The sequence below is a fragment of the Manihot esculenta genome, chromosome 4 (assembly GCF_001659605.2).
Source record: "Manihot esculenta cultivar AM560-2 chromosome 4, M.esculenta_v8, whole genome shotgun sequence".
Lineage (NCBI taxonomy): Eukaryota > Viridiplantae > Streptophyta > Magnoliopsida > Malpighiales > Euphorbiaceae > Manihot > Manihot esculenta.
Genome location: NC_035164.2, coordinates 34773112 through 34783830, shown reverse-complemented (window position 1 = coordinate 34783830; position 10719 = coordinate 34773112). Strand labels below are relative to the sequence as shown.

The 10719-nt window shown below is 36.3% G+C and overlaps 2 protein-coding genes across 2 annotated transcripts; one reads left to right on the top strand and one right to left on the bottom strand.

Moving 5' to 3' along the window:
• Positions 1–525: 525 nt before the first annotated feature.
• Positions 526–7789, top strand: LOC110613899 (ATPase 10, plasma membrane-type). The gene is made up of 22 exons (XM_021755298.2): positions 526–736; positions 1095–1177; positions 1270–1389; positions 1628–1726; positions 1868–2005; positions 2319–2453; positions 2575–2754; positions 3024–3230; positions 3372–3491; positions 3976–4095; positions 4181–4303; positions 4501–4605; positions 4706–4850; positions 5059–5220; positions 5309–5547; positions 5632–5664; positions 5750–5831; positions 6052–6212; positions 6692–6865; positions 7014–7196; positions 7295–7464; positions 7536–7789. Exons 2-22 carry the CDS (start codon positions 1112–1114, stop codon positions 7630–7632), a joined length of 2859 nt encoding a protein of 952 aa, XP_021610990.1. The 5' UTR covers positions 526–736; positions 1095–1111; the 3' UTR covers positions 7633–7789.
• Positions 7790–8145: 356 nt separating this feature from the next.
• Positions 8146–10460, bottom strand: LOC110612701 (triacylglycerol lipase OBL1). The gene is made up of 5 exons (XM_021753476.2): positions 10154–10460; positions 9454–9701; positions 9307–9340; positions 8515–9185; positions 8146–8433 (listed from the first exon to the last, which is right to left on the bottom strand). The coding sequence occupies exons 1-5, from the start codon at positions 10458–10460 to the stop codon at positions 8146–8148; spliced, it is 1548 nt and encodes a 515-aa protein (XP_021609168.1).
• Between the last annotated feature and the right edge of the window lie 259 nt (positions 10461–10719).

Genomic DNA, 10719 nt, shown 5'->3' with positions numbered 1-10719 from the left:
GCTATAGCCTTTTTTTTAATCATAATTATACATTTTAAGTGAACAAAGTTTATTATTATAATTATTATTAAAATGAAATAAGTATTTGAAACTTTAATTAACAGAAATTTATATTCTATTGTAAGGTATTATCTAAATGTTTATATATGTAATTAAGAGAAAAAAAAAAAAAAAGGACGCACTTGCTTCAAAAACTAAGTGTACACAAAGTGATGAACGTCACCGAACTTATTAGCTCTATAGAATTCCAAGACAAAACAAATCCACCAACCCAGTGTCAAAACTCAAAAACCAGCCCACTTGACAAGCTTGATGGGCATGGAAGCTGGCGCTCCACCTGCCCATATGATCCCAAACGTCTTCGTATTCATTATTGGCGTATTTCGTAGGCAAATGGGAAGGAGACCGTTAGGTTAGAAGGGTAAGTTTTGAAAAGTAGTTATAAGCTAACGGTCTTTTGGATCTTTCCTCCCACTGGATTTGCTTTTCTTTGCTTTGAGAGTTTACAAGTTCTCTTTTTTTCTCCAAACAAAAATACATTTGAAGCAATGGCTAAACCCAGATTGAGACAGGTAAGATTAGGATCATCAGCCGCACGTCCTCAACTGCCAACCGACGGTCAACTCCCAAATTTTGATCTACTAATAGTAGTAGTACTAGTACTACTACTCCTCCATCTGAAGCATTCAAAAACTTCACTCTGCTCCCACAACATCCAGCTGGTGTTCTCTTCTAGGTTCTCTCAATCTCCTCAGCTTTCAATCAATTAGTGCTTTATCTTCTTCCCTTTTCTTATGATGTCATAATGTGTTCTTGCCCTTCTTCTTGATTGAAGTTGCAATGTGACTAGATGTTGATCTAGATACTTCCATGGCATTTAAGATAATGCATTCAGTGAACTTTGTTGATGTTGATGCTTTTCTTATTTAACTTCATTTGAACTCCAAGAATCCAACCATTTATTGTAAAATTGATCTCATTGTGTTTGAAACTGTGCTCATAAGCAAGTTCCATGGCTACAATATATCACCATTTTGTAATTTTCTACAAAGACAGTATGATCTGAGGAACATTTAAATTGTATTTTGGTCCAGGTTCTTAGGCTTGAATCATGGCTGAAGAGCTGGAGAAACCATTGTTGAATCCTGAGAACTTCAATCGAGAGGGGATCGATTTGGTAGGTTGAGCTACAAATGGATATACATTTAACCCCATTTTTGGGAAGTTTGTTCTGTGATACTAAAAATCTTTGGATACTTCATTTTGCAGGAACGCTTGCCACTGGAGGAAGTTTTTGAACAGCTTAGAACTTCGCGAGCAGGACTATCAACTGAGGATGCTGAAATTAGATTGAAGATTTTTGGGCCAAACAAACTTGAAGAGAAGCCAGTAAGTACTACAGTTTTAGAATAGTTTACAATGTGAGCATTCTGTTAGATCTTGAAGCAAGCAGGAGAATCAATTTCACCCAGAAATCAGGTTAAATTAGAGAAGCATTTCCTATATGGACCAATCCTGATAAAAGCTAACCATTCAGAAACAATGAAATGAGCAGTTGGATTTGGGAGGTGAAAGTTATTAATTAGCATATTAATGGGTAATTGGGTATCCATTATTATTTATGCAGGAGAACAAGCTTTTGAAGTTCCTCAGCTTCATGTGGAATCCCCTATCCTGGGTTATGGAAGCTGCTGCAATAATGGCAATTGTCCTTGCTAATGGTGGAGTGAGTGAATGAACTAAGCTTCTAGTATTAATTGATTGCTTTTCTATATTCATTAATTCCCTTTTTGTTGCTTCCATTTGAAATAATTTTCAATAGGCATCATTCTGATTCATAATAATTTTGTTGGATATGATATTTCAGGGGGAAGGTCCTGACTGGCAGGATTTCATAGGGATTATTTGTCTACTGTTAATAAATTCAACAATTAGTTTCATAGAAGAAAATAATGCTGGGAATGCTGCAGCTGCACTTATGGCTCATTTGGCTCCCAAAACAAAGGTGTGTATCTTTAATTGGTATTCTCAATCATTATAATCATATCCATCTTTGGCTAAATTGATTGTTCAAGCTCTTTCCTGAATATCCATTAAACTGAGAATGTTAATCAACTTGTAAGAAGATTATTTAAAAACAGAATGTTCTGAGTATGCAGAACCTTATTACAGATACCTTTGAGATCTAAAAAGCAAAGCTGATTTTGTTCTGTTTAATACTAGTCGTTTTCTGATGAGGACTCCCAAGTTCCAAATTAATTGAATATATTGCCTATTTGTTTTGATTAGTTTCCAGTACTCACCATCTCCTTATGCAGGTCCTCAGAGATGGACATTGGCAAGAGCAAGATGCAGCAATTTTAGTACCAGGTGATATAGTTAGCATAAAGCTTGGAGATATCATCCCTGCAGATTCTCGATTGCTTGAAGGAGACCCACTAAAGATTGACCAGGCAAGTGCTTCTCTCCACTAAATATTAGTACTATTGGAGTCTTTGACATTGTCCTGTTTTCCCCTGTATTTTGTGTTGGTATCATAGAATCCTGTAATGAAGTAAACCATTTTCTGTGCAGTCAGCTCTCACTGGAGAATCTCTCCCTGTCACCAAGAGAACAGGTGATGAAGTATTTTCCGGTTCAACATGTAAGCATGGTGAAATTGAAGCTGTGGTCATTGCAACTGGAGTCAACACCTTTTTTGGAAAAGCAGCACACCTAGTTGATTCCACTGAAGTTGTTGGGCATTTTCAGAAGGTAGTCATACAGAACGATCAAATTTTATCCTCAGAATTTGATGAATAATTTCCTCTTCTTGCATGCTTGTTATGTCTTTGGACCAAAGTTAATATGAGAGATCAGAACATAATTGAAGCAACTCTGAGATTACTGCATAAGGCCAATCTTATATAAGTTGCATACTTACAGTCCCAAAACTTCTTCAGTCTAATAAAACTCTCAAAGCTCATTTGCCCTCTCGAAACCAAAATCAACACATTATCATGATCAAAATGTTCTGTTTACAGGTCCTTACCGCCATTGGGAACTTCTGCATTTGCTCCATAGCTGTGGGAATGATTCTTGAAATCATTGTCATGTTCCCAATACAGCACCGTTCCTACAGAGATGGAATCAACAACCTCCTTGTTCTCTTGATTGGAGGAATACCTATAGCTATGCCCACAGTGTTGTCTGTTACACTTGCAATTGGTTCTCATCGGCTATCTCAGCAGGTGCAGATCTTAACCTGCTAAAATCATACAAATAACTGAATATTTCAACCAATGAATTACATCATCAAATTTATATTTCATTTCTGCCATACCCTTATGAGTTGTTTTTTTTTATTTTTTTATTTTTTTTCATTTTTTAAGGGTGCCATTACAAAGAGGATGACTGCAATTGAAGAAATGGCAGGAATGGATGTTCTCTGCAGTGACAAAACTGGAACTCTCACCTTGAATCGCCTTACAGTTGATCGAAACCTTATTGAGGTACAAAATCTGATTTTGTTTTCCATGGAAACTGTAGCTATCTTATATCAAGGAAAAATAGCCCATTACATTGATATAATTTGGTCATTAAGTAATGGAGGCAAATAAAATATCACCATTTTGGCCAATGATCTCTTACCTGTATGATTATCACACAATACCCTGCACTGTTAATATCATTTTCTATGATACCATAAGCAAGAATGCCCTGTTTTTGAACAGAGTGTTTAGTGAGCCACGAGTCATTTACTTTCATAAGAAGTTATGTCTCACAATCTAATTCGAAAAATATTTAGTACATAGTTTCTCATTCTCAATTATGAACGTATAATGCAGTTCAAGTCAACAACCAGAAAGAACAGAACATGTATAGAAGTTTGGTTTTACCATTCTATTATCATTGAATCTGGACTCTAAATTGATTCTGCTTCTTCCTGTACCTCAGCTGTTAGATAAGCCTAACGATTGAACACATCTGCAACAGGTGTTTAACAAAGATATGGACAAAGAAATGATTGTCTTGCTTGCAGCCAGAGCATCCAGACTGGAGAATCAGGATGCTATAGATGCAGCTATAGTTAATATGCTTGCCGATCCAAAGGAGGTATACAAAATAAAAATCTATCCATTGCTTTCTTGTGAGGATGTATGGTTAAATCAAAAATTAATTTCACATTTTTTGTCGACAGGCACGTGCAAACATCAAGGAAGTCCACTTTCTGCCTTTCAATCCGGTGGACAAACGTACTGCAATCACATACATTGATTCTGATGGTAACTGGTATCGTGCCAGCAAAGGAGCTCCTGAACAGGTACCCTTCACCTTCAGAATCTATTGCCTATTCATTTACTATTTTCTTTCAGCTTTTGTGGAATTATAGACCACTAAGGTTCCAGATATTGATGCTTTATGAGTATTATTGTTGAGTAAGAAATGTAAATTTAGTTTTCTGTATTTTGTAAGAGAGTGAATATCTGAGACTTCTCTTGTTATTTTCCACAATATCAGATCCTAAATCTGTCCCAAGAGAAGGATAAGATTGCTGGAAAAGTTCATAACATCATTGACAAATTTGCTGAAAGAGGCTTGAGATCTCTTGGAGTTGCATTACAGGTATACAGCTTGAATAGCCTTGAACCTGTTTTTTCTTCGTCCATTGATTAATGTGAAATTTTTCTTTCTGATTACTTCATTTCATACACCATCTATCCAGGAAGTACCTGAAAAGACTAAGGACAGTCCTGGAGGTCCTTGGACATTTTGTGGATTGTTGCCTTTGTTTGATCCTCCTAGACATGATAGTGCTGAGACCATCCGTCGGGCACTTAACCTTGGAGTTTGTGTTAAGATGATTACAGGTACCTGGAAATTTTTGGTGATATTCAAATAGCTATTATATACTAAATAACAATTTCATGGGATAAAATGTCATCTTATGAAATGAGTAGAACTTAAATATACTTCTTTATTAGTTCTAGAGTCATTATTGTTTTTGTTGAAGCCCCTTTCAGTGCCTTTGGAAGAAATACAGAAAGAAAGACTGAAATTGTTAATTTGCTAATGCAGGTGATCAGTTGGCAATTGCAAAGGAGACAGGCAGACGACTCGGCATGGGAACGAACATGTACCCCTCTTCCTCACTGCTGGGTCGCGACAAGGATGAAAATGAAGTTCTTCCAGTGGATGAGCTCATTGAGAAGGCAGATGGCTTTGCTGGTGTATTCCCAGGTATTTGAACTGCTCAGAAAGGAAAATATAGCATGGAAGTTCTTCCAGTGGATGACCCTACTTATCATGACTGCTAATCAACTTTCAGAACACAAATATGAGATTGTGAAAATCCTACAAGAAAAGAAGCATGTGGTTGGGATGACTGGAGATGGTGTAAATGATGCTCCAGCCTTAAAGAAAGCAGATATTGGTATAGCAGTGGCAGATTCTACAGATGCTGCAAGAAGTGCTGCTGATTTGGTGTTAACTGAGCCTGGCTTAAGTGTGATAGTCAGTGCTGTCTTAACTAGCAGAGCTATATTCCAAAGAATGAAAAACTACACGGTGAAGTATCAATCTAAATATAGATAGCTACAGAATTCATTTAATGGGAAAAAAAGAAACTTACAATTCTGTATGCATTTGCAGATATATGCTGTTTCAATAACAATTCGTATTGTGGTAAGCTGAGATTCCTTGTGCTGACATAACTGCTGTACTTAATTTCATTAGGATTTTTGGATGTTGAAACTTAATTTCTTTGCAGCTTGGCTTTGTTCTTCTTGCCTTGATATGGGAATATGACTTCCCACCTTTTATGGTTCTCATCATAGCAATACTCAATGATGGTAATGTTTCCAACCATGTTAGGTCTTACAGTTCTTTTCTAGCTAACATGGATCAAATATCAATGTCAACTACCAAGTTGCAGATTTTTAAATTACATTCATATCAGTCATATGATTATTTCTTAACAGAATTTGACGAAAGAATCAATTTTGAACTGTAATTAAAAATAAATTTTCCATATGCAATCCACTGAAGATTGTTCACCTGTGTTGTAATTAGGTACCATTATGACTATTTCTCAAGATCGGGTCAAGCCATCTCCAAGGCCTGACAGTTGGAAGCTCCCTGAGATCTTTGCAACTGGCATTGTCATTGGGACATACCTTGCTTTGGTTACTGTCCTGTTTTACTGGGTTTTGATTGGCACTAATTTCTTTGAGGTATTAATCTTAAACTTCCTGTTCTTTATGTCTGGACTTTTTCTGGTTCATTTGGCTCTGATGGGGACTTGAATTGACCACTTTAGTGCTACTAAGCTATAGGTCATTAGTTTTATATATGCACATTGCAAACTTGCAATACATGTTATGTTGAGATATGGAATCTAATAATATATTACGGACTATACACTGTATCCACAGGCGGAGTTCGCGCAGAGCCTGCGAATTTTATTGAGGATTATTTTGTCTTTTTTGTATTTTCTTTGAACATGTAAACATGTAATATTCTCCTAGTGTATCTGTTGAAAAACTCCAGAAATAAGAAAATTATAGCCGCTATAAAGGTAACTAAATCGTTGAACCATGTGTTATTTACTTTTTTTCGTGCTTATTTTTATGGTGTAATTGTTCGATTCTTAACATATTATTGTTATTCCTGCAACGTTTACTTTTATCATTAATCATCACTGTGGGTGCAGAGAACCTTCCATGTAAGATCTTTGTCAAGCAATAGTGAAGAAGTTTCCTCTGCAGTTTATCTGCAAGTCAGCATCATCAGCCAGGCTCTCATATTTGTTACCCGCAGTCAAAGTTGGTCCTTTATGGAGAGACCTGGAGTTCTCTTGATGTGTGCATTTGTGGTGGCTCAACTGGTAAGCTTAATTTACTCAAGCAATGCTCCTATAAAGGGATCCACTCTCTATTGTTCTGCAAAATTTTGAAACCAAATTCTGAAGTGTATGTTTCATCAAACTTATACTGTGTATGGTTTTTAAGAATTTCTTCCTTGTGCATGGATAGGTGGCTACATTAATTGCTGTTTATGCACATATTAGCTTTGCTTATATTAGAGGCATTGGATGGGGTTGGGCTGGTGTGATTTGGTTATACAGTTTGATCTTCTACATTCCCCTAGATATTATCAAGTTCACAGTTCGTTATGCCTTGAGTGGAGAAGCATGGGATCTCTTATTTGATAGAAAGGTTAGTTCTGCCATTGATGTTTCAGAATTTGATAGAATCATTGATGCCTTGGCTTGATATGATCCTTAATACTTTTTCTCTTTTTTTGTATTCAACAGACTGCTTTTACTTCAAAGAAAGATTATGGAAAGGAAGATAGAGCAGCTAAGTGGGTTCTGTCCCAAAGGAGTCTACAAGGTGTGATGGCTGCAGACCTTGAGTTTAATGGCAGGCGATCTAGATCCTCCTTGATCGCTGAACAGGCCAGGCGGCGCGCTGAAATAGCCAGGTACTTGTTGAAACTCTGTTCGCTGAAATAGCCAGGGTTCTGGTTTGGTCATTTACTTTTTGTTTTTGCAGGCTTGGGGAGATTCATACCTTGAAAGGACATGTGGAGTCAGTAGTAAGGCTGAAGAATCTGAACTTAAATGTGATCCAAGCAGCTCATACAGTTTGAAGCCATCACATAAACCTTTTATCTTCCAATTTTCTAGAGAAAAGAAAACTTGGCAGCAGCTGCTCTCATGATCCAATTCCATTCTTATGTAATAATCTGCCTAAAGAGTTGAAATTTATTGTCCATGTCCTGATTTTTTTTTTTTTTTTTCTTTTTTTAGAGTTCCAGGATTAGGACTAAAACTCAGGAGGATATCTATAAATGCAATAAATAGAATAAATAAAAATAAAAACCAAATCATCACATAGTTCAACACATTTCATAATTGTTTTTTTATTGCAACTTGCGACCTCTTCATGATTTCATGAAATAACAATAACAGTGATAATAGGGAATCCAAAAAAACAAAAATTATAATTGAATACATTATTGAATTTTCTCATTTAATATTAAATATAACTCAAATTTCAAATCTCTAGACGACTGATACGACTAAACTGTCGTTTTATTCAAACTGCAAAACTCACCATAAAATTACTCCAAGCCATTAAGGGTTAAGGAGATTGAAAAATCTTAACCATCGTGTGGTTTGCGAACGAAGCTTTTCAAAGATGACAATGGAGTTCTGCGCTCCCTTCCAAGCCTCACTGAGTTGACATAATCTATAGGACTATGAGCAGCAATTCCAGGAAGCACCAAACCCAATGCTCTAAAAAATGTGCAGAACCAACTCTCCTTGTACTCTTGCCCGTGTGTGTGGCCTATTGCAAAACTCCTGAAAATCTCCCACACTACATTCACACGCATGGGGATGAAGTTCTTCAATCCAAAGAAGTTTTTGTTCGGCTCCTCATCCATAAACTTCAAAACACACAAATTTTCATTAGCTTCATACAATAAAAGATATGGATGACGAGATTTACGTAAGAAATTTCTACTTACTTGTCCGAAGTAGCGACTGTCGTAGTAAAGGCAGACTCCGAAGTGCTTGAAGGCGAAGACCTTGTCGTCGAAAGGCACACGAGGAACCATGTCGTTGCAATAAACTACCCTATAGTATCTATTAGCTGGGAAGTTCAAATGAGCCTCCATGAATTTTCCAAGTTGTGCATCTCCGATCCTTGGTTGTCCAAATGTGTATATATTTAGCAACCTTCGTATAATCTCTGTCTCCTCCTGAATCACTAGCACGCATGGGAAAAGTATAGCAAGAGCTCCTCCTAAGCTATGTCCAGTGACTACGAACTTTGCATTCCTGTGCTCCGTTAACAAGCTTTTTAGCTTCATGGACACAGCATAATACGCACTTTTCTTTGCCCACTCCATCATCATTGTCTCAGTTTCTTGATTTAAATGGAAGAAACCTGCAAGCTTCCTGCGAAGGTGATTTTTGAAGGTGGAAGGATCTCCTCTGCTGCCCAAACCCATAGCTTCTAAGAATCCGACATGAATTTTTCCCACTTTTTCGACCTCATACCATGAGAAATCGAAATCAGTGCTCCAATCTTGAGCGTTAAATGGTTCTGTGCCCCTAAAGCTGATCACTATCAAGTTTGCATCTTTAGGCTTGTCGCAGCAAATGAACACTTGGGTGTTTTCTTCCTTTTGATTTTCTATAATTAAAAAAAAAAATGTTATAAAGAAAATGAATTAGTAAGTAGGACTAACGACAATAATTTCTTTTGCTTTTCCTTTTGAAGAAGCAAATGAGAGGACTCAAACATCTGATCTTACCATTCCAGCAGTTGTAGAAGTCCACGAAATGCATCTGTTTTTTTGTCAAAAGTTGCAAGAATTTCATTAAATGCCCAAATTTAAGAATCATAAATGAATATATCATCTAGCTTAAAAAGAGAGGAGATTTAAAGGAAAATTGCTTGCCTTCCAGTATCGTTCGACAACGTTTTTAACAACGTTCTCATTCTCATAAACAAGCTTAGACGCCATGATACAAAGGTCCATGAGATACCGATTCCCCAAACCTGATCTCATGTGATATGCATCTGCAGAAACAGAATCATCTACCTTCTCCGACATTATTTCAGTTTTGTATAGCTCTATTCGTCCATCCAACTGTCCAATAGTGCTTATAAAGTTTTCTGTTCCTTTCTTTGGTATCATCAGCTTTCCTGCAAGTTTAACCATATATTGTTGCATCAACTATATATATGAAGTGGAGTGCATGCATGTCCAGTTTAAATTAGGTATAATTTTGAAAACATTTTTCTCCATATTAGTTGAAATCTTGCAAGTTTTATCGTAGTAATGAAGAAATCTTTAAACACACATTACTTTATATCTATAGTAAAGGAATGCTAGTGATGATTATCATGAACATTTTAATATTTTTCTAAAATATTTTTTATAATAAAATAAAAAACCATGCACGACAGTTTTATCTTATTACTTTTTTAATATAAAGATGCTAGAAAATATATAATACATATATTAGAATTATAAATATTAAAATGCATTTTGCATATATGAAACAAATTATGCAGTATATGAATGGAGACGAAGCCATGCCCATGCATGCATGCGATATGAACAAGGAGAAGAGAGGTTGACGTTGTATGGATACCTTGGAGAGAGTTACAAAGTATACCAGAGACGCCACCATTTTGAGAAATAAGGTTGAGGAAGAAATCAACCACGTAGCCAAGATACATCAATGGAGTATTAATAAAGGCAAGGATTCTCCGAATTATAACAGACACCAATAAAATCCACCTGTGATCAGATACTGCACCTCGCACAACTCCCTCGTCTGAGCCATCCAAGAACCTCATTCCACTCCATTCATTTTTCATGAACAAGAAGTTGAATATATCTCTTTTTCTTCCCTTGTGTGGGTCCACTATGAGGAAGGTTGGCGGAGGAGTAGCCATGGCGTTTTGCAGCTTTCTGATCACAGCTAGCTTCCTTCACTCTCTTGTAAACAAATGCTCAAGTTGGTGATAGAGAGGAGGAGTGTGGATGTATTTATAGTAAGATTTGGGATGAAATGAAAGAACATAGAGTTGAATTAGATGACATAATTGAATGCAATTATAGAATTAAATAACACATGTGATATTTATTCAGTTTTTGAATTTGGACACTTTTTCCACTTGTGTTTTTATCTTTTTTTTTTTTTTTTAATTCTTA

Excerpts from the sequence above, each read along its gene's own strand:
- LOC110612701 (XM_021753476.2), bottom strand. The coding sequence starts at position 10,460 with ATGGCTACTCCTCCGCCAACCTTCCTCATAGTGGACCCACACAAGGGA. Across the intron at positions 9,341-9,453 it reads TTGTCGAACGATACTGGAAG|ATGCATTTCGTGGACTTCTA; the intron begins GCAAGCAATTTT and ends ACAAAAAAACAG. Across the intron at positions 8,434-8,514 it reads ACAGTCGCTACTTCGGACAA|TTTATGGATGAGGAGCCGAA; the intron begins GTAAGTAGAAAT and ends TGTGTTTTGAAG.
- LOC110613899 (XM_021755298.2), top strand. The coding sequence starts at position 1,112 with ATGGCTGAAGAGCTGGAGAAACCATTGTTGAATCCTGAGAACTTCAAT. Across the intron at positions 1,178-1,269 it reads ATCGAGAGGGGATCGATTTG|GAACGCTTGCCACTGGAGGA; the intron begins GTAGGTTGAGCT and ends TTCATTTTGCAG. Across the intron at positions 5,548-5,631 it reads AAAGAATGAAAAACTACACG|ATATATGCTGTTTCAATAAC; the intron begins GTGAAGTATCAA and ends ATGCATTTGCAG.